At 40.9% G+C, this 25,016-nt stretch overlaps 1 protein-coding gene across 3 annotated transcripts in view; it reads left to right on the top strand.

The window, feature by feature from the left end:
- LOC138352849 (uncharacterized) overlaps positions 1 to 25,016 on the top strand; it is a 569,251-nt gene that overhangs the window by 536,415 nt on the left and 7,820 nt on the right. The window contains exon 1 of one of the 3 annotated variants that reach the window (XM_069305405.1): positions 23,917 to 24,162. The exons of the other annotated variants lie outside the window; for them this stretch is intronic. Within the exon in view, the coding sequence (XP_069161506.1) occupies positions 24,138 to 24,162 (25 nt within the window). The 5' untranslated portion in view covers positions 23,917 to 24,137. Of the gene's footprint in view, positions 1 to 23,916; positions 24,163 to 25,016 lie in introns of those variants that run through there. 3 annotated transcript variants of the gene reach the window in all.

A 25,016-nucleotide genomic window follows, 5' to 3' on the forward strand; every position in this document is an offset into this window, starting at 1 on the left:
CCTGAGCCCATTTTGCAATTAACTGATTGGCTTTCTGTAGCGGGTTTGGGTGTGAAACTTGTCTACTATTTTTACCAATAATTTTGTTTATGCCTTTCCAGGCTTTGCCCAGGGGAGTATGCAGGTTAAGTCCACTAACAAAACCCTCCCATTCATTTTGTCTCAGTTCAGTCATTCTCTCCCTTGCCGCTGCAAGCGCGGCCTGAAACAGTTTTAACATTTGAGGAGTTCTAAGGCTCTTATATGCTTTACCTGTCTGTCTAGCAATTGATTTAAGCTTTTCAGTTTAGCATCATCATAGTACTGGTTGTGTCTGACCTGTTTACCAGTACTTCTTTGTGTTTGGCGTGACTCACTATTTTTGATGGCCTCATAGGTATATGGGTACATCCGGTCTCTTACCCTCGACCGCGTCGGTACCTTTATGGTCAGGAAGCCACGGATATTTACAATGGGGCTCGGTCAGTCAATATGATTCCTTTGACATCACTCAACTTATGTATTCTGTTCTCGTATTGACAATTTGAATGATATCAAGAATATTTTGAATATCTTCTGACATAGATGGTGCTGTAGTTGATTGTTGTTCATGACCTGTCCAGTGGGTCGAGACTGGTCTCATTAGCATCTCTCAGATTAGTGGGAAGAAATTCTTGCTGCAAGAATGTGTGTTCTCAGAGCTAACTAGGGTAACTAAAATACTTATTTCCTAAATAAATACTTTGTAAATATTTGAAAATATATGGTATGTTTCCGAATTTCTGACGATATAAAACATATTGTGGTTTATAATTAAGTTCTTAATAGTGATCCTATCCTGCATCATAATTTACATAATATCTACTTCTGTTTTGTGTATTAAAATGACTACTTTTTATGTTAATTTATTTCTGTAAATGATGATGATAAAGTTCAATAAATGTAAGTAAGAACATAAGAATGAAGGTAACTGCAAAAGACTTATTGGCCTATACGAGGCAGCTCCTCGTATGGAGCTGCCTTTGATAAGTAATTACCAAAGAAGGCACCAAGCCGGGAAGGCTGTGTAGCACAATAAAATAAGTCTACTGCTCCTGAAGAGGACGGTATTACTTACAGTTTACTGAGATTAGTCTCACAAGTACCAGGTAATCCACTTTTAGTGTTGTACAGAATGAGTTTAAGTGAAGGAGTATTACCTGATGATTGGACAGTGTCATTGTTCCCATCCCCAAAGCACACTCAGATAATTATAGACCCATATCTCTAACATAATTTTGTCTATTAGCACAGTTTTCGGCGTGAATGCATTTTGGTTCTACAAGGTAGCCAACTCCATCAAAATATTAAATATGTACCCAACTCAATTAACGATTAATCAACCAATTACTCCATGGGATAACTTGGATCTTGCAGTTGATTTTGTAAATGCACCCAAGAAAGATAATGTACACTCTACATTATTAAAACAGTTAACACTGTGAAGCATCACTGAAAGTACTCAGAGTATGGGTAACGATGTGTATCAGTGCTATACCGACGGTTCTGTAGAAGAAGGTGGACGATGTACCGGATGTGCATGTAATATATTTGAACAATCTTCTCTCGTACATACATGAATGAAGCGCTATGCTGAACTGTGTAATTACTATTTGAGTACTGGAACACTTGATGATATATTGAACTTGTACCCTAGATTGACCATGTAACGTATCAATTATACAATGAATGTATGTGATGTAACTCTATAACCTGAGCTTGTGAAAGCACCTTAATCACCTTCAGTGATTAAGTGCTCAATTGCACACTAGTTTCTCTATCAGTTATCTCACCTTGTCAGAGTAAAAGAGACAAATATATGTGTATGTATGTGTGTATATATGTATGTATATATATGTATATGTACGCATACGTCTGTGTGTGTATATGTATGTGTATAAAGTATATGTGGAAGCTGGTCAGAATTCAATTTCACCTTTGTAAATGCACGTTAATGACACTATGTAAAAGACACATCGAACACTTTATGTAGGGCATACGTAAATCTGTGTATTTATGTATTTACGTATGTAGCTTAGCCTAGCATTTTAAAAACACTACAATAACCTTATGTGGTTGATTGTTCAATAAATCCCTGAACTATATGTTTAACAAATCTCTAACCCTATCAATGGAGTTAGTTAGTTTAGTTCTTATATTATGCACCCTATACCCATCTTGTGGGCGGTAGTGGAAAGGGTTAGAGTCCATGGCGGACTGAAGAAAATGTATATATGCTGGTTAGCATTGTTAATGTGTGGCGACGTCTGTGGTAGAAAATAATACAAAAAATCAAATAAAGGTATTATTGAAACTTTATAGGAAAACATTAAATCCTAAATATATCTTTAATATTATACTTGAAATATTGTATACTTTGCTCTCTCCATCGTACTTCTGCACCTGCTGGCAAGTGGTTCGGTGCAGTGTGCAGGTGATGTTCATTACTGGGTGAGCTGGCAGGTGGTGTTCACCTGCCAGCTCACCCAACGAAAATTTGTTTTTTAATACACTTACACATTTATTGGGTCTTTCCTTCACCTTCATTCAAGCACTAGGGTATTACAGTAAGTGTTTTAATTATAATATTTATTAACGTTATTATTTTTAATTTTTATTATTATTAGTATTATTATTAACAGGAGAGGATCGAGTGTGTGTGTGTGGGGGGGGGGGGTATAATGGTTCACATGTCCACATCCCAATGCCCGCCCTTCCAGGACTGGGGGTGCGGGGGTGTACAATAAACTATACCCACATCCGGCGGCAGCTTGTCGAAGGCGGAAGTGTAGCCTAGACAATTTGTCATGATAATTAGTGATGACTCTTATTTTGATTATGGGTCCGTAATCCAGTTAAGCTTTTATTCTTAATTTATATTACAATGCTGGTAAAATACACTTCTTGATGATGAGTATGGAGTACAAATGAACTCATTGTGTACCCAAGTTCAAGTTCAAGTATGTTTATTGAGATAAGCAATAAATACATCTCAAAGGGATAGAGTAGCTTAGGCTATTTCAACCCCCTTCTAATTCAAGTCCCTCAAGGGGCGCACAAATACTGTGACTACAAATAGACAAATAACATTACAAGAATCCAAACAAGAATTGTGTACCCTATACTCACAGGATGAATATAGGGTACACAATAAACTACCACTCACATCATGGGTATGGGTTGCACACGAAACTATCGCGCAGAGGATGAGCATGAGCATCACACCAGAAATAAATGCAGTTTTGATATTCCTAGAGTACGACTTAATCAAACTAGAAATGCTCTACAAATCAAGGGGCCCAGAATGTGGAATGACCTTCCCAACCATGTTAAAGACTGTACCTCTCTCAACCAGTTTAAGTTAAAAGCGAAGCTATACTTAATAAATTCCCTGTAACCTACCTTACCCTTCTATTGTCAACCAATGTCTGTTTTTTTCTTTAAAGAGCGCTGTTTGTCGACATAATTGTATTTGTGCTGCTTTTTCATCTATGTTTTCATTTCTTGTTTTCATTCTACTCATTATGCTCAATTAGTATTAAGCTTGTCATTTAAGTTTATCATGCCCGAAACGCTTTGCGTAATAGTGGCTTTAGGCATTGTATGTACTAGCTCTACCTATAAGTCAAACAATCCTTGTAAATATTTATTGTATGTATGTACCTTACCTAAATAAAATTGTATTGTTGTATGAATATGGAGAGCAAAGTAAACAAAGATTCACACGATGAGAAAGGGTTGCGCAATGTCCTATGACTCACAGAATGAGTATTAGCTGCACAATAAACTACAGGTCACAGGATAAGTATGGGTTGCACAATAAATTACAGGTCACAGGATGGGTATGGGCTGCACAAACTACCGGTAACAGGATGAGTATGGGATGCACAATAAATTACGGGTCACAGGATGAGTATGGGTTGCACAAACTACTGGTAACAAGATGAGTATGGGATGCACAATAAATTACCGCACAGAGGATGAGTATAGGGTGCACAAACTGGTTGGGTAAATGGAAATGGTTGGGTACATTTCCTTTCACCTAATGCGACTATTCATGTGTCCGGACACCGGCGATTGTGTGGTATTGGCTATTTATTTAACCATAACTTTGCATTCATTTAATAATTATATTAAGATATGTTTTCCTTGAAATGTAGTTACATTATCGTCTACATGGCTTTATTCTGACATAAAGACCTATGGCGTTACTTTGCATATATGCAAAGTAATTATAAAATTGATTGGCTTGTGTGGAGGCCTTCACACTCCCTGAGCGAGCCATCAAGTAACTATAAAAAGGCATATATCTTAACTTTCAATTCAGTTATATTTATGCCAAAGTATTAACATGCAGCTTATATTTATGTCTTTATGATGACATAGAAAACTTCGTTTATTACAATATCTGGATTAAATTAACATTGATCTTCGGAAGGTCATAGTTCCCATATCGGTAAGGAGAGCGTCGGCCATGAAGCCTTGTTTAAAGTATGAATATTTTTCCTCTCTAATAAGGTATAATCTCTGTGATGGATTCACAAAAACTATTTTATAATCTGCCTTTCTGATAACATATACATATATAATCTTTATTTGTGAATATTTGTTAATTAAGCAATATATCAGAGGGCGTGTAGGGTTCGGGTTCAATGAAAGAAAAGGACTGGATCACTGTGTACAGGAGGCTGATATGGCAGCAAACACTCTCCTGGCGACCATATTCTTGGATAAGTCGCTCCACACAATTGTCGCTTGGACCGTCGACTTTCCTATGCGTCACCTCTCACATATTTCGTCTAATTTCGTTATGAAATTAGATTATTTCAGAGTAAAAATAGGTTTGATCATGTTCTATGTGTAGCACCAACATTATAGTAAAGTAAATATGCCTATATTTCTTCATTACTTACGTAATGCTAGGACGATTTGGGTAGTTTTGGCCTGATTTGGGGTGATTGGGGTAATTCTATGGATCCGCTCTGACCTTCCTAGATCAGCTGACTAATGTTTACACCAGATCAGCTGATCATTGTTTACCAAATCAGCTGATCATTGTGTTTACACCAGATCAGCTGATTAGTGTTTACACCAGATCAGCTGAACTAGTGTTTACACCAGCATCAGCTGGTCATTGTTTACCAATCAGCTGATCATTGTTGATCAGATCAGCTGACAATTGGTTCACCAGAACAGGTAGTAAAAAAAACAACAGGTGTTCGGAGACACATATACAATGACACATGTGTGTGTTATATCATCAAGGTTCCAAAAAAATGATCAGTTTGAGAAATATTATCCTAACATTGGCTTGTAACTGTGGAGGGTATATGTGTTTGAACAACCTGGTTTGGTTGAAAAGAGAAAAATCAGAGGGCAAATGAGGAGACCTTCGACAAGCAGCTGGCTTCCTGTCCCGTCGAGGCTACTAGCATTGTTAGCGGCCCTAAGGTAAATTCAGGTAAAATTACGAATTCACATAACCTGAGATATTAAGGCAATACCAGTCACCCGCCGTCTCATTACCCAAATCTACCTAAATTTACCCAAAGTTACCCAAAGCTACCCAAAGCTACCCAAATCTACTCAAAGCTACCCCAACACTTTATAGCATTACGTAAATAATGAATAAATATGATATATTTACTCACTATAACGTTGGTGCTAAAGGTAGAACACGAAAAAATACAAATTTTTACTCCGAAATAATATACGTTTATAACGAATTAGACGAAAGTAAGTGGCATGAGAGGCCATAGGAATCGCCGATCCAAGCGACAATGTTGTGGAGCGACTTAATCCAAGATATATTGTTGGCTACAGGTTATATTTAGGTTAGGTTTGGATAGGTTAGGTTAGGGGGTTTGTTAGGTTAGGTTTTGTTAGGATGGTTAGGTTAGGTAGGTACAGGAGGCTCATATGGCAGCAAATACTCTTTAGGAAACAATGTGTCTGGGATAAGTAAGCTCCACTACCCGGAGCCGGTCCGTTTAATTACCACAAGCTACCACAAACTTCAGAAAGCTTCCTGGCAATACGTAGTAATGAATAAATATGATATATTTACTATTATAATGTTGGTGCTGAATGTACAACACGTAATAAACATAATTTAATCTGAAAAGTATCTTTTTATAAAGAAATTAGACGAAAATAAAAGCTGTGACGCCAAATCAAGTCGACGATCCAAGCTTCGGTTAGGTTAGGTTTGGTTTGGTTAAGTTAGGTTAGGTTAGGTTAGGCTAGGTTTGGTTAGGTTAGGGTTAGTTTAAGTTAGGTTAGGTTAGGTTAGGTCAGCCTAACCTAACGTATCATATTTATTCAATTAATAAACGTATTGCCAGGAAGCTTCTGAAGCTTGTGTAGCTTGTGTTAGCTTGTGGTAATTAGACGGACCCGATACTGGAGATCTGTGAGGTACAACTGCACCTGCGTGACGAGAGATGTCTCCCGTGAGGAGCTGATACTGGAGATCTGTGGAGGGTGCACGACTGCACCCTGCGTGACTGACGGGAGATGTCTCCCGGACCAAGTTGGTGACCAAATGGTGGGTCGATATTCATCAAATCGCTTACATATATGGTGATTACACCTTAGCTCCCTCCAACAAGGAGTATTACCTGTAATTGGGGAAAGGATTGTAGCTTCTGTAATTAGTGCTATTTAGTTATGCTATTAAGATAATGAGATAATGGAGCGATTATAAGATTAACTCGCTACACCAACAGGGGCAACCATTTTGGAAACGTCACACAAGGGTTGACCCGATTGATACATGGGGTCAGATTCCATTATGGTTCAGAACACATTCACTATGGGAGAGCTGTTTCCTTCAAAAAGTATAATCGTGTGGCATTATGTTTAAAGAAACAATTCCAAGTATATTCTTTGTTTCAAAAACATGAGAATAAATACAAGTGTTTATTTTAAATGACTAGATATAAACAAAATTAAGAGGTTGGAAAAATATATGGTGAACCAGACAAAAACATTGGAACGCTCAGGTGATGAGAGGGTAAACGGGGACTGGTCAAGTCGTATACTGCAATTTCGGATACCGGGCTAGAAACACTTCGTTCACTGAGAAGTTTGTACATATAACCATTCCGTTCGTATATGCGCTGGTTTGTGTTCGCTGTTGTTCTCGTCTGAATAAATACATGGCACTTGTTCATATAATTAGCGCTTCCATTATTAGAATTATTTTATACATTATTAGAATAACAAGGTGCAAACCATACCCCCTTACAGTTGAAATCTATTTATTTATATACAAGAAGGTACATTGGGTTGCGAGAGTACATAACATATATTAAGCGGAACATTGTAGCAAGATTTGAGATTAAAGGATTTAAGACTAACACGTATAGGCTCCCCGAAGGAGGCTATATTTGTTATGCACCCCATACTCAACCAGTAAGTAGTGGAGCAAAAACATAGATTACATGGTCATAAAGTCTTAATCAGACCAATTCAATTCAATTTCTTTCTTTATTATGCACCCCATACCCATCCCGTGGGCGGTGGTGTAAAGGATTACAGAGGCATATAATCGGTTGAACCCTCTAGTTCGTTTAGTTAAGCAAATAACAATTTGTGACGCTAGTTACAAAATTATAAATATTATATATACATTACACACTCTCATACATACATGTACATATAATATATACGCATACATATATACATACACATACATATCTAATCACCTACACAAATACACACATCAATAATCTTTGTGTCACAAGTGATCAACAAGAGGCTCACAACAGTCACTATACAAGGCACTTTACATCTATGGTGAGTCACAAAGTTACTAGTCTTGCTGCACACCCACCCAAACTGGGCGGCAGCTTTACAGTCATGTGCATGCATTACCTACAGTAAGCAAATTTGGATACTTCGCTAAGATTTCGGGCAGCACATCATTATGAATGAAGTACTTACACATTTCTTGGACACTATTGATGGTGGTTATCTCTAAATTCCGCGATTTTTTCACATTCCATTATATAATGACGCAAAGTAAGCGAATAGTTCTGCTGACAGAGTTTACATTTAGTCAAATCTACATCAGCAAATGTTACAAACTCCCAGAGGTACTTGTAGCCGAGCCTAAGCCTAGCAGTGGTAACATCTAGAAGTCTGCTAACATTATTGGATGACCCATAGACGTGCGGTTCTTCCTGCATAATAGAATGATGATAGATGGAGTAACTGGTGTGAATTTCACTTTGCCTCAAGTCTCCGAAATTTAGTTGATGTTCCTGGGATATTGCTGCCCTCAGGCTGCTCAAAGGCAGTCCAAGTTTGTAATCAATTCCCTCTTTACGAGCAAAAGTCTTGGGCAACTCATCAGTTCTCAGTGGCTATTTTTACATTATCATTTACAACTAACTTAAGTTAAATAGCAACCAGTAAACAGACTGCTGTTTTCTAATTCTAGTTCAGGCACTTCCTGGGATAAAATGCGAACATTCCTTGAGGAACTGTGAGGTGCTTATCTGTTTTTCCTCGTAACGGTCCCAAAGCTTCCACAAATGTTCCTGTTTCTCTTATTGCCCTTGCGGCGACTGGACTTTAGCTTTTGATCAGAAACCAGTTGGTATTGCAAGGTTACCAGGGACGCCTCACGGTACAGTAAGGGGATTAAAATATATAAAGCCAAGTTGTCCCTCACTGCCCTTTGATTCAGACGCTGGTGCCATCCTTCTACGTCATTGTTGGTCCTCACCAGTCGTCTAAATGCACACCAGTTCCCCAATTCCCACACACTGTTGCACAGCCACGTATTTTTTATGTAATGAGTTAATTGTGTCGTTAAGGGTGGACTGCTAGCCGACTTTTCTAATTCAGCAAACGCCTTACAATTATGTAGTACACACGTACCACATAAGTACGTGTGTGTTACACACGTACACACACACACACACACACACACCTTGTCAAGCACAAGACGAAGCTTGAAAAAGTTTAATGGTATGCCAATAGGCTAGTCCCAGGACTAAGAGGCATGAGTTACGAGGACAGGCTGCTAGAAATGCACCTCATGACACTGGAAGACAGAAGAGTAAGGGGAGACATGATCACTACCAACAAAATTCTCAGAGCAATTGATAGGGTACATAAAGATAAGCTGTTTAACACGGGTGGTAGGCGAACAAGGGGACACAGGTGGAAACTTAGTACCCAAATGAGCCACTGGGATGTTAGAAGGAACTTTTTCAGTGTCAGAGTAGTTAATAGATGGAATGCATTAGGCAGTGATGTGGTGGAGGCTGACTCCATACACAGTTTCAAATGTAGATATGACAGAGCCCAGTAGGCTCAGGAATCTGTACGTAAGTTGATTGCCAGTTGAGAGGTGGGACCAAAGAGCCAGAGCTCAACCCCCGCAACAACAACTAGGTGAGTATACACACAAACACGCACACGTACACACACACACGTACACACACACAGACACAAACATACACACACTAATGCCTCTATTCACCTTGCAGTAAATTGGAACCTGAAAGTCAGGAAGCTGCTAAAGGCTGCATCTTGGGGATGTGTGTGTGTGTTAGATAAAAATATATGTTGTTTAGATATGATGGAGGAAAAGAGGCCGAGAGTCGGTACATTAGACAACCGACGCTTAGAAAGGCGGGGTCCAAGAGCTAACAGCTAAATCTTGGAAATAATAAATTAAAATATTTAATACACACACATACATGTTTCACATGAATTTGGCTGTGGGCACACTGAGGACTGATGGCCCCGTCGACGGGGCAGGAAGTCGGCGGTTGATCAAAGGCCTCCCACATCCTCCACATACCTGAGGATTATTCCGGCTTAATTTTAAACGGAAGTAATGTCTTGGCATTTACGGCTTCAGCGGGTGGGTGGGTCCGTGGGTTTATTCCACTATGAGTGAAAACAATCGCCTATTCTCTATTTTATATTGCCGCTTGTAGAGCTAGAAGCTGTTGCCTCTTGTGTGCGTTGCACAAGAGGATTAATATCTGGATTAATATCTTTCAATATTTCCAGTATTTTTTAAGGTATCGCTTAAATACCGAAGATACTGTTATTGGACATCGCTTACTTGACAATGTCTCAACAACGCAGGCTGAAGATGTGCGTGGCTCCTGCTATTGCAATGATGCTCATTTGCTTTTCAATGATGCGCCTTAGTTGCCCCCTCTCTAACTTACCGTTCTAAATACCCCTTCTCCATCTTCCGCAAACATTCCCCCCCTCATACATCTACCCCCTTTCCTCCTGTCCCCCTGTCCATCTTTGTCCCCCTGTCCCTCACTTTGTCCCCTTGCCCACATTTTCTGTCCTCTGTCCCCGATCCCTTTCCCCCTGTCCCCCTCTCTGTCCCCTTGTCCCCCCTTTCCATCTCTCTGTCCCCCTGTCCCTCTCTATCCCATTGTCCCTCTCTCTGTCCCCCTGTTCCTCATGTTCCTCTCTCTGTCCCCTTGTCACTCTCTGTCCCCCCTGTTCCTCTATGTCCCCCTGTCACTCTCTGTCCCCCCTGTTCCTCTATGTCCCTTTGTCCATCTCTGTCCCCCTGTCCTTCTCTCTGTCCCCTGTACCTCTCTGTCCCCCTGCCCACTCTTTCTGTCCGCTGTCCTTCATCTGTCCCCCTCCCTTTCCTCCAGTCCCCCTATCCATCTCTGTCCCCTTGTCCCTGTCTCTGTTCCCCTGTCCCTATCTCTGCCCCCTGTCCCTCTCTCTGTCCCCCTGTCCGCCCTTTCTGTCCCTCTGTCCCTGTCCTTCTCTGTCTGTCCCTCCCTCTGTCCCCCTGCCCACTCTTTCTATCCCCTGTCTCTCCTCTGTCCCCTCTCTCTTGGTCTCCTGCCCCCCTCTCCTCCCTCTGTTCCCCGGTCTCCCCTCTCTGACCCTGTCCCTCTGTCTCTGTCCCTGTCCCCCTCTCTGTCCCTGTCCCACTGCCCCCCCTCTGTTCCCCCGTCCCTCCTCTGGCCCTGTCCTTCTGTCCCTCTGCTCCTGTCCCTGTCCCTCTGTCTCTGCCTCTCCTCGTTTCTGCCATTCTCTGTGTCAGCCTATCTCTCTGTCTCTTTCCTCGCTCTATCTCTGTCATTCTCTCACTGACTTTGCATATCCTTATCTATCCGTCTGTGTCTAACATTCTCTCCCTGACTCTGTCTATATCTATTTCTCTGTCTCGGTCTTCATCTCTTTCTATTTCTCTCCTCTCTCTCTCTCTCTCTCTCTCTCTCTCTCTCTCTCTCTCTCTCTCTCTCTCTCTCTCTCTCTCTCTCTCTCTCTCTCCTTACATACATAAATACATACCTACATACATACATTTATTTAACACATGTGGTATACGCACAAGGGGACACAGGTGGAAGCTGAGTACCCAAATGAGCCACAGAGAGATTATAGAAAGAACTTTTCAGTGTCAGAGTAGTTAATAAATGGAATGCATTAGGCAGTAATGTGGTGGAGGCTGACTCCATACACAGGTTCAAATGTAGATATGACAGAGCCCAGTAGGCTCAGGAATCTGTACATCAGTTGATTGACGGTTGAGAGGCGGGACCAAAGAGCCAAAGTTCAACCCCCGCAACCACAACTAGGTTAGTACATACATACATAAGATATAAAAAAGTGGAGGATTCCCAGGTAGAACAATCAACCACAATGCCCATTACCCCTTTACCCTGCTGTCCTTAACTACACAACTATACAAGAGTCATTAACACGTGTAATGGCTGATCCCCCATCACGATAGCATGAAGACCAATTGCCTGACCCGCAGTCCGTCTTGCTCCTCAAATAATTTTCGGGTTAACGTGAAAACGTCTCTCGAGTTTATCTCTCTAATGTTGTTTTCCCATCTTTCATTTTATCAGCTTAGTTCCTTTATTATGCCCCAATTACTCATCCATTGAGCGGTAGTTAAACTGAATCCAAATTTAAAAAAAGTTCCTTTTGCTAAGCAAGCTACAGTCTTGATAAGTCAGATATATTGTTTGTTAACACATTTCTCAACAATGAACAGTCAGTTTTATCAAGCTAACATATCCTAACACAACGAGTGAGAGTGTTAACTGGTCTAATTATTTTATTAGACCAGTATATATTATTAGATTATACTGGTATATATATATATATATATATATATATATATATATATATATATATATATATATATATATATATATATATATATATATATATATATATATATATATATATATATATATATATATATATATATATATATTGCCTGTTCATTACAACTATTTAACACTGGGAAGGGGTCAGGATAAGGATTTGGGATGGGATGGGGAGGGATGGTGCCAAACCACTTGGACGGCGGTCGGGGATTGAACGCCTAGGACTGCTACTGTGCATTTAAATTACTAACTTACCTGAGAATCTATATCCCTACATGTCAATGTTTGTGTATACTGGTAATGTGAGGAACATACAGAAGATAAGGGTAGCTGAACTCCACAAAATGCTGATGGACAACTTTATTAATGTTGCATAATGAAATGTGTAAGTACTTCATTCATAATGATGTGCTGCCCGAAATCTTAGCGAAGTATCCAAAATTTGCTTACTGTAGGTAATGCATGCACATGACTGTAAAGCTGCCGCCCAGTTGGGTGGGTGTGGAGCACATGACTGTAAAGCTGCCGCCCAGTTGGGTGGGTGTGGAGCACATGACTGTAAAGCTGCCGCCCAGTTGGGTGGGTGTGGAGCACATGACTGTAAAGCTGCCGTCCAGTTGGGTGGTGTGGAGCACATGACTGTAAAGCTGCCGCCCAGTTGGGTGTGTGTGCAGCACATGACTGTAAAGCTGCCGCCCAGTTGGGTGGGTGTGGAGCACATGACTGTAAAGCTGCCGTCCAGTTGGGTGGGTGTGGAGCACATGACTGTAAAGCTGCCGCCCAGTTGGGTGGGTGTGGAGCAAGACTAGTAACTGTGTGACTCACCATATATGTAAAGTGCCTTGTATAGTGACTGTTGTGAGCCTCTTGTTGATCACCTGTGACACAGATTATTGATGTGTGTATTTGTGTAGGTGATTAAATATGTATGTGTATGTATATATGTATACGTATATATATATATATATATATATATATATATATATATATATATATATATATATATATATATATATATATATATATATATATATATATATATATTTATATATATATATTGTTGGGGTTTCACCTCTCTATTATTCTCTACCCTTACTCTGGGGTGAGCAATAGTTATGCTCAAGGTAACTCACCGTAGCCCTGCGGGTCTTCCCTCGATCCTCACGGCGCCACTGCACGCCAGGTGAGTCTCCCAGTCAATCTTAACGGCCTCTTATTAAGAAAGAGTGAGAACACGACTCGATCACATCGACAGTCGTGTGCCCTCCCCAACAATAGGGCTCTACGGTTATCCACAAGATCGCCAACTGGTGTTTTAGGTGGCCAGTAACACCATCAGTGGACTGATGTATTCAGTGGTAGCCTTGGCAAGGTCACACTCAATAGATTAGGAATCAGGCAGGTACTTATTGTTATCACTCTATGCTTACAGGTATAGTATAGCCACAAGATCAATGGAGGGGATGATAAAAACACAAAGAGAGTTTTGTATTTTACTTAAAATGTATGAAAGATGTCACAAGGCCACACAATAATCGATAAATCAACTGATCCTGACTCGGCTGGTAATTCCCACGGGTATTATGCGATCACTAGAGGGCAACATCCTCCCCTCCTCATCAATTGTCAAGAACAGCTGATCGCAATGGCCTCTCCGCGCGAACTTTGCTTGTTTTCTAGATTCACGCGCGCTGTTTCGTTAAATTCTCTAATATTACTAGAAACTCGCACACTCGATATTGGCTAAATAAAGCGTATTACTCAGTTACACTGTACTCAGGCTCAAACAGTCTTTTCTACAATCAATGCTATAATGATTCACTGTAATGGCTTCACATTGTTCTTCACTCAACAATATATTATGAACTATTAACACTGGAGTTTTCAGTACTTTCTCTCGTTGGCGATAACGCAATAATTCACTGTACTCACAAATGATTATTCACTGAATGAACATAGACATATATATGGTATATAAATCAATCATCAATACATGGAAAATAAATAGTTTCTGGGCACATAGCCTAACCTCCAAATACTGGCATAATATTATATATAATTTACCACTATATGTTCATATAAAAAATCTATAGAAAGATATACACAACACAGTAAATTTATCACTGGTTCCTGGTGCCTGTACACACCAATAATCAACATGAATATTACAAGTACTCCTGATAGTACTGTCTAGCACACTGGTGCTTTATCGTGACATGGGTGAGACTTGCTCACGACATATAAAATCCTCAGGCTAGAAAATATAGCCAAATAACATAGCTAACTAAAGGGGAATGGGGAGGGAACTAGAACCACCTACTTCACCCCTATCCTCCGATGAGAGTCGAGATGTAGCTCCTGGTCCTCGTGTCGGGAACGCCCCCACACTACACGTCGTCTTGTCCTACCAGAGCCTCTCGTCGTCCCACCGTTTAGCGCGTCGACTCCGTGCCTCCTCACTGCCGGTCCGTCCTCCTTCTTGACTTCTTGAAGGTTGGAGTCGGTCTCCTGGCCGTCGTCTTCTCCCAGCAACGGCTGTCGCCTACGTCTCAGCTACTGTCGTTCGGTTTCCCCAAATAGTCCTCTCTTCCTCAGCTACCCAGTGGCTGTCAGCCACTACGCTGTCTCGAACTGGTGAATTGCCATAGACGCCACATACGTCACTGCACGGCTTCACTGCTACTGGCACAGTACCTGACTGGAGCACTTGTTGCTCAAATAACCGTCAATTCCCTCTTCTGGTTCAACACATGAACTAGGGAAGACTTCTCAGAGTACTGGCGGACTTCAGGTGACGCGTAAATCCACGGTAGTGGGAAACAGCTGTCCGACAGACAGGACCACTCGTCGCACGTCCGACCTCTATGACGTGTCGTGTCTGACTGCTGGCGCCAGCCCGGCGCGCGGACTGGACCCCCTTCCTTCGTGACGTCACTTTCGCTATGGGAAGTTATCATTGGCTTCCGGTGCCACATTGCTGTCGGTGACCAATCCGGTGCCACTGACGTCACACGGTTTTGGCGGGAGATCAGGGAAGCCAGTGCCATCTTGGCTCCCTAAAGGGCCTATACCACAGGCCAAAATGTTACTATTTCACAAATTTCTCGGCTCTCCGAGAACACTTCACTCTCTCCCATATATCAAATTGTAGCCTGCAACGTAGAGAATGCTTGGGAAAAGTAGACATGACTCTTACTGCAGTAGTGGGAGAATTATAAGGGGGGGAACTCCGTCACAATATATATATATATATATATATATATATATATATATATATATATATATATATATATATATATATATATATATATATATATATATATATATATATATATATGTACATGTATGTATGAGTGTGTGTACATGTGTATACAACATTAATAATTTTGTAACTAGCGTCAAACATTGTTATTTGCTTAGCTAAACGAACTAGAGGGTTCAGTTCCTGAACCGATTATGTGCCACTGTAATCCTTTACACCACCGCCCACGGGATAGGTATGGGGTGCATAATAAAGAAAGAAATAGAAGAAATTGAAATTGCATAATACGGTTATTGACATTCAATAATAGTAAGATAAAGTAATGAGGACCAAATGGGAGACCAGTGATCAGATGAATATTACAGACTCAAGGGTAGCCTTCTCTTCTTGTATATAAATGAATAAATAAATTCGTTTGTTTAATTCTAATGCTTGTAGGCGAGAACAGTTGTGAATGCCAGCTAGCGCACAAGTACATGAGCGCCCAAAATACTTTTACACAAAAGACATGTACAGACAGGCGTGTGACTTCTGACTTCTTTTTTATTGATTAATATTAAATATTAGGCGCTTACCTATAATAGTTATCATTTTATACATGTATAACTATCACATAATAAATATAAAAGGAGTTTATCCAAAAACTGAGAGAAGTGTTGTGTTTTGTGCGTTGTATCGTGTTTGTGGGCATTAGGGTGTGTTGTGTTTACGCTGGCGGGCGGCGTCCTTACCAGCTCCGGATTATGTCTATTACATCACTAAACTTCATTTAATAACTATATGCCTGTTAAATAGAAGATTTTAATTGTTAATAGCATTATATTGTCGTTTTAATATGGAACACGTACACATATGCGAAACGTCGAAAGCTGGTGTCCGAAGTGGTAAAAATATTAGTGTGCGATGTTGTCAATGTACGGAGTGTCTTGTATCCAAACAACCGCCGCCATTTAAGTAGCACCACAGCCGGTGATGTCCAGCACGAGCATTAAGGGAAAACCTTGACACAAACTGCGCCTATCATAAAGAAGAAGCACCACCATTGACCGCCAAGTGCTCACATCAAGTCTAACTCTAAGAAACAACACTCAAGCCTTGACGCTTCTCCCAACATCCGGGGGAGAAAACCTTCACACAAACTGCACCTGTCATAAAGAAGATGAAGACTCACCAGTGTCCACAGTGTCCAAAGGTATTCACCCGTCCTTCACATGTGAAGACTCACATGTTAGTGCATTCAGGAGACAAACCTCATGAGTGTCCAGAGTGTGGGAAGAGATTCAGTCATCTTGATTCTATCAAGTCTCACACGTTAGTGCATTCAGGTGACAAACCACATAAGTGTCCAGAGTGTGGGAAGAGATTCAATCATGTTGGAAATATGAAGAAGCACATGATGGTGCATACGGATGAGAGACCTTTTCAATGTGCCGAGTGTGGCAAAAAATTTAGAGGACGTGGAACTATAATAAGACACATGTTAGTACATTCAGGTGACAAACCTCATGTGTGTCCAGAGTGTGGGAAGAGATTCAATCGTGTTGGAAATATGAAGAAGCACATGATGGTGCATACAGATGAGAGACCTTTTCAATGTGCCGAGTGTGGCAAAAAATTTAGAGAACGTGGAACTATAATAAGACACATGTTAGTACATTCAGGTGACAAACCACATAAGTGTCCAGAGTGTGGGAAGAGATTCAATCGTGTTGGAAATATGAAAACTCACAATGGTGGTGCATTCAGGTGATAAACACCAATAGTGTCCAGAGTGTGGGAAGAGATTCAATCAGTGTGGACATATGAAGAGGCACAAGATGACACATGCAAATAATAGGCTAAATACTTTGAGTGTGGAAGATAATTAAGAGAATGTTAAAGGATAATGAGGCACATAATGGTATATTAACTTTAACAGTGTGTTATCACACTGTCAGTTGGACTATGTCGTAGCTCAGTCGATTAAGGCAGTGTCTGGGATGATTTTGGATGTAGGTTCGAATCCTTGTCATGGCCCTTGTGGATTTGTTCAGTTGAATGTTCTTCAGAGGTAATTATATTTTGTTTGAGAAATACAGTAAACAATGAAAGGTAAAGATCTAAAGATATTTGATTATATTGTTCTTTTATGGAAGTTAGATGACCAAGCAAGAACTAGAGAAGCTGTCACTGTAGGAAAACTCAAAATTGCTTATAAGTTTAGAAAAATCTCTTTAGTTTAGCAAAGATAAAACAAAGCTTTAAATGTTTTTCTTCATATTTATGTAAATAATAATGTGCTTTGTTTTTGCTCTCTGTGGAAATTTATTTAAAATTTAATATACTCTGCAGCTAAGTTATGGAAATTTTTGTTGTAATATTATTTAGCATTGGAGTTGGTGAAGAAGACAGTCTGAGACATACTTAAGATGAGACCATTTCATTGGAAGGGAAATGTATACTAATCAAGAAATTTTCTCATCAGATTCATATGCAAACTGATGTCCATTTTTTATTTTTTGCTTAGGCTTATTTACACTGAGCTTTAAATTTGCTCTGTACCTAGTGTTACCCAATCTCCTAATTTTTATGTAGTATTAAACAACCTTATCATTGTGTTCATTGCTGTCTTCTTTTATGTGCTAGCCATATGCTGTATTGTGACTACCAATTTTTGTCAACTACCATTCAAGCTGTCATTGCAATCAATCTTAGCTACCTATGTGCTTTAATTTACTGTACCTACAATTTTCTCTCATCTTCTTTTTTTCATTCCATGTAACGGTTATAATTTTTTTGTCTATAAATTTTGCAAGTATTTACCTCCTTAAAATTTTCTTAGATTAAGGACCTGCCTGAAACGCTGCGCGTACTAGTGGCTTTACAAGACTGTAATTACCATATTATGTATCCTCACATTCCCAATGTACATTCTTGTATATGCATAAATAAATAAATAAATAAATAAATAAATGAGTTCCTCTCTTGATTATAAATATTTCACCAAAGAGTTTATTGAAGGCAGACTGGCATTTATAACTGTCAGTGAAGTGAATATGAAATTTAAATTTATATTACTATAGAAATTTATATCACTCAAAATTAACCAGAAATTTATATTACTGTACCGTATTTTATCAGTTATGCTGTAATTGTCTGGGAATAAGACTTTACTTGATTTACCTGAGGGCCACTAACCTACCTTGAGGTTACCTTGAGGTGCTTCCGGGGCTTAGCGTCCCCGCGGCCCGGTCGTCGACCAGGCCTCCTGGTTGCCGGACTGATCAACCAGGCTGTTGGACGCGGCTGACCCTAGTGGCCTCGATGAGAACAGGAAGCCGGCGGCTTGTTGAAGATCTCCCCCTATCCCCATTTGCCTTGATGATCTGTTCCAATTATATTTTGAAATTCAACACAGTTTTGGCAGTTTAAGGCTTCGACAGGTAGGCAGTTCCATCAATCAATAACCCTGTGGGTGAAAAAGCCCAATTTGAAGTTATATATTTCCCTGATTGGCAATTATATTAGCCTTATTGGTAATTATATTGGCCTGACTGGCATAATCCTCTCTGTCAATTATAGTATCCAAACTGGCAATTATATTAAGATGATTGTGAATTACATAAGCCTGACTGACAATTATATTAGCATGACTGTCAATCTAAATCAACAAAATATTTATTTATGTTGTGGTGCTCGTGGGTTCTATTACATCCATCAATGAAGAGTTTCAAATCAGGATTAGCATTTAGGAACAAGGTTTTGTACATGTAAATAGCACAAGGAGACCCAGGAGTCTCCTAGGGTGACCCAGGAGTCTTCTAGGTGACCCCAAGAGTCTCCTAGGGTGACCCAGGAGTCTCCTGGGGTGACCGTGTGTCTCCTTGGGTAACCGTGTGTCTCCTAGGGTGACCGTGTGTCTCCTAGGGGTGACCCAGGAATCTCCTAGGGTGACCCAGGGTCTCCTAGGGTGACCCAGGAGTCTCCTAGGGTGACCCAGGAGTCTCCTAGGGTGACCCAGGGTCACCCTAGGAGAAATAAAAAGCTGGTGACGCCAAATCAAGTCGACGATCCAAGCTTCGGTTAGGTTAGATTTGGTTTGGTTAAGTTAGGTTAGGTTAGGTTAGGTTAGGTTAGGATAGGTTAGGTTAGGTTAGGTTAGGTCAGCCTAACCCAGCATATCATATTTATTCATTAATACCGTATTGCCAGGAAGCTTTCTGAAGCTTGTGGTAGCTTGTGGTAATTAGACGGACCCGATACTAGAGATCTGTGGAGGTGCAACTGCACCCTGGGTGACGGGAATTGTCTCCCGTGAGGAGCTGATACTGGAGATCTGTGGAGGTGCGACTGCACCCTGCGTGACGGGAGATGTCTCCCGTGGGGAGACTCTTGATTGATTGATTGATGAAGATTAAGCCACCCAAAAGGTGGCACGGGCATGAATAGCCCGTAAGTGGTGGCCCTTTTGAGCCATTACCAGTATCAAGAGCTGATACTGGAGATCTGTGGAGGTGCGAATGCACCCTGCGTGACGGGAGATGTCTCCCTTGTGAATGTGTTAAGATGAAGATGAAGCCACCCAAAAGGTGGCACGGGCATGAATAGCCCGTAAGTGGTGGCCCTTTTGTGCCATCACCAGTATCAATAGATGATACTGGAGATCTGTGGAGGTGCGACTGCACCCTGCGTGACAGAAGATGTCTTCCGTGATTTAAACAGATTGAATTGATTGATGAAGATGAAGCCACCCAAAAGGTGGCACGGGCATGAATAGCCCGTAAGTGGTGGCCCTTTTGAGCCATTACCAGTATCAAGAGCTGATACTGGAGATCTGTGGAGGTGCGAATGCACCCTGCGTGACGGGAGATGTCTCCCTTGTGAATGTGTTAAGATGAAGATGAACCCACCCAAAAGGTGGCACGGGCATGAATAGCTCGTAAGTGGTGGCCCTTTTGAGCCATGATGGGAGATGTCTCCCTTGTGAATGTGTTAAGATGAAGATGAAGCCACCCAAAAGGTGGCATAGGCATGAATTGGTAAGTGGTGGCCCTTTTGAGCCATCACCAGTATCAATAGATGATACTGGAGATCTGTGGAGGTGCGACTGCACCCAGCGTGACGGGAGATGTCTCCTGTGTTTTAAACAGAAGATGAAGATGAAGCCACCCAAAAGGTGGCTCGGGCATGAATAGCCCGTAAGAGGTGGCCCTTTCGAGCCATTACCAGTATCAAAAGATGATACTGGAGATCTGTAGAGGCGCAACTGCACCCTGCGTGACGGGAGATGTCTCCCGGACCAAGTGGTGACCAGATGGTGGGGGAGACTCCTCATGCGTTTGCTTAAATATGCGCCCCCCCCCCCAACTGCGCGCGCAATTCTCATGGAGCGCTGCGTAAATGTTTTTCTCCTTCCCAGAATTCCCCCGCTTATTTCAAATAAGCAGTGGCCATTTCTTTAAAGATGTGGGAGAGTTTTGTAGCTGGATGAGGTCGTAGTCTGCTGCCTGCTCTGTGTCGAAGCTGTAGCGTCTTGGGTCGATTAGAACTGCCTACACCGAGTACTACATTCTTGACTGGAGATTGTACTGGTCGATATTCATCAAATCGCTTACATATATGGTGATTACACCTCAGCTCCCTCCAACAAGGAGTATTACCTGTAATTGGGGAAAGGATTGTAGCTTCTGTAATTAGTGCTAATTAGGTATGCTATTAAGATAATGAGATAATGGAGCGAGTATAAGATTATATGCCCGAAACGCTTTGTGTAATAGTGGCTTTAGGCATTGCAACCCGTTCTCACACAAGACAGCACATATATGACTTAATGCTTCAATATGTGGAATGTGATTTAGTACATATGTGATATATTCCCAGTTAACTTTTTTACCAAGGCTCAAACTCTTCCTCACGTACCAATTTACGTCTCACAGTACCCGTCCATCAACGTAGATAGCTGAATAGTCGTGATTGGTTCAATTATAACGAAAATTGTAGTTTTCAGGTCCCACATGGGTTGTGAAATTTACCTACTATTGTCCATGCTCTTATAATATTACAGATCAGCTACTTCCTATTGAAGGCTCGTAGTTTTGTTTTGAGAAATATTAGTTGTTCTTAGTAAATTATAATAAGCACAATAAATTATTACATAGAATAACAATGTTTCACCAATCAATATTATATACCATAGTTTGTGCTTTAAAAATATTTAAAGAATGTTTTGTAGGAACGCTAACAGAAAACGATGTTATGTTGGAATGTATATAGGGTAAACTACTGCAAACGGGATGGTATGGTGTGTACAATCCCAAAAATAGGATTAGTATAGGGTCCACTACCACCTGTTAGGTGGGTAAGGGGTCCAATAACACCCGCAGGATGAGTATGGGGGTCACATCCACCCACAGGATGGGTATGGGGATCACTTCCACCCACAGGAAGGGTATGGGATCCAATACCATCCACTGGATGTGTATGGCGTCCACTACCACCGACAGGATGGGTATGGGCTCACAACCACCCACAGGATGGGTATGGGGTCCAATACCACCCACAGGATGAGTATGGGGTCCACTATAACCCACAGGATGGGTATGGGGCTCCAACCACCCACAGAATAAGTATGGGGTCCAATAACACCCACTGGATATGTATGGCGTCCATTGCCCCCACAGGATGACTATAGGGTACAGTATCGCCCACAGGATTAGTATATAGGGTTCACTGCCGCCCACAGAGTCGGTATGGGGTCCACCGCCACCCACAGGGTCGGTATGGGGTCCACTACCGCCCACAGGGTCGCTATGAAGTCAACTACCGTCCACAGGGTCGGTAGGGGTCCACTACCGCCCACAGGGTCGGTAGGGGGTCCACTGCCACCCACAGGGTCGGTAGGGGGTCCACTGCCGCCCACAGGATCGATAGGGGGTCCACTGCCGCCCACAGGGTCGGTAGGGGGTCCACTGCCGCCCACAGGTTCGGTAGGGGTCCACTGCCGCCCACAGGATCGGTAGCGGGTCCACTGCCACCCACAGGATCGATAGGGGGTCCACTGCCGCCCACAGGGTCGATAGGGGGTCCACTACCGCCCACAGGGTCGCTATGAAGTCAACTACCGCCCATAGTATTTGTATAGTGTCCACTATCGCCCATAGTGTTATTATAGGGTCCATTACCCCTCATAGGGTCGGTATGGGGGTCCATTACTACCCACAGGGTGTGTCTGGGGTCTATTTTGGCAATACTGCTTTTCCAATCTCATTTGTTGTTCAATGTAAAATATTTGTTGCTCGACTTGCAACAATTTATATATATATATATATATATATATATATATATATATATATATATATATATATATATATATATATATATATATATATATATATATATACAATACAATACAATACAATACAATACAATTTTATTTAGGTAAGGTACATACATACAATAAATTTTTACAAGGATTGGTTGACTTATAGGTAGAGCTAGTACATACAATGCCTAAAGCCACTATTACGCAAAGCGTTTCGGGCATGATAAACTTAAATGACAAGCTTAATACTAATTGAGCATAATGAGTAGAATGAAAACAAGAAATGAAAACATAGATGAAAAAGCAGCACAAATACAATTATGTCGACAAACAGCGCTCTTTAAAGAAAAACAGACATATTGGTTGACAATAGAAGGGTAAGGTAGGTTACAGGGAATTTATTAGGTATAGCTTCGCTTTTAACTTAAACTGGTTGAGAGAGGTACAGTCTTTAACATGATTGGGAAGGTCATTCCACATTCTGGGCCCCTTGATTTGTAGAGCATTTCTAGTTTGATTAAGTCGTACTCTAGGAATATCAAAACTGTATTTATTTCTGGTGTGGTGCTCATGGGTTCTGTTACAACCTTCTATGAAGCTTTTGAGATGAGGATTGGCATTATAGTTTAGCGTTTTATATATGTATAATACACATGAGAGAATGTGCAGTGACTTAATGTCTAACATATTCAGAGATTTGAGTAGGGGTACCGAGTGATGTCTGGGGCCAGAATTGGATATTGTCCTAATAGCAGCTTTGTGTTGAGTAATTAGAGGACGTAAGTGATTTTGGGTAGTAGAGCCCCAAGCACAAATACCATAGTTGAGATATGGATAGATAAGGGAGTAATAGAGAGTCACCAGGGCAGGGCGTGGTACATAATATCTGATCTTAGAAAGAATGCCCACAGTTTTTGAAACTTTTTTTGATATGTTTAGAATGTGAATGTTTAGAATATATATAGTATAGTGCCTTTGCATTAATGTACCAATGTGTGTATTTTCATAACCCGTTTTAAATTGTTGAAAAATAAATAACTACATTGTGAATGCAAGTCAATGTTTACATGCTAAATCAGAGTTGCCAGATTCCGCTTAAAATAGCAAAATGTGCTTATTTTCAAAGCTTGAGAATTTAGCTTTAAATTAGTTAAAGCTACGAATTTCGCAATTTGCTATGTACTTTAGTTTACTATTTTAAAATAAGGTTGGTTTTTAAGCTGCAAGTCATATGAATCTCAAAAAAAGTATATTATTAACAATCTCATCTCCATAGTTCACTAGTTTCTGTAAATCAGATCTGGTAACTCTGTAGGCCAAGTACTGGAGGACTCAAGACACAATAATTGTGGAAGCTATTAGTCTCTTTGAAGAAGTCATCTCGACAGGATCTTCCAGCTCCAGCTATAAAACTTCACCACACATGGATCATACTGGAGTATCAAACAGTAAGAAATTACTAAACTGTACAAAGTTTTATGCTAGAACATTTGTTACAGTCCCCTGTCCTATGTGTACCCATCACATAGTGACGGAGTATGTGGGAATAATTTTGTTGACACTGTCCATTTTGTCAATTCTACAACAGCAGATAATACGAATTCACAGAGATATTTGTAACTTGAGATACTTGGTTTGGTTTGGTTAAGTTATGTTAGGTTCGGTTAGGATAGATTAGGTTATGTTAGGTTAGGTTATGTCAGCCTAATCTAACATATCATATTTATTCATTACTAACGTATTGCCAGGAATTTTTGTGAAGCTTGTGTAGCTTGTGGTAGCTTGTGGTAATTAGACGGACCCCTTGTAACCTTGTGGAAAATTGAAACAGAAATTTCCTTAAGTACTTTCATATATTAATACATGACTTCTTCTGAATGAAGATAAAATGCTATGCCCAAGATTACCATCCGAGTGCCGGCGGGGAAGTGGTTCATATAGCCTCGGCTATCACTTCCTTATGTCCGGTCGTGATGGTCAAGCGGATTAAGGCGTCCCTGTACATACCAGTTGTGGGAGTATGGGTTCGAGTCACTTCTGGGGTGTGAGTTTTCAGTTGTATATAGTCCTGGGGACCATTCAGGCTTGTTTGCATTTGTGTTCCTCACGTGTGCCCCAAAGAATGAGGTGATTTGATAAAATGCTATGCCCAAGATTACCATCCGAGTGCCGGCGGGGAAGTGGTTCATATAGCCTCGGCTATCACTTCCTTATGTCCGGTCGTGATGGTCAAGCGGATTAAGGCGTCCCTGTACATACCAGTTGTGGGAGTATGGGTTCGAGTCACTTCTGGGGTGTGAGT

The sequence above is a fragment of the Procambarus clarkii genome, chromosome 55 (assembly GCF_040958095.1).
Source record: "Procambarus clarkii isolate CNS0578487 chromosome 55, FALCON_Pclarkii_2.0, whole genome shotgun sequence".
In the NCBI taxonomy this organism is placed as follows: Eukaryota; Metazoa; Arthropoda; class Malacostraca; order Decapoda; family Cambaridae; genus Procambarus; species Procambarus clarkii.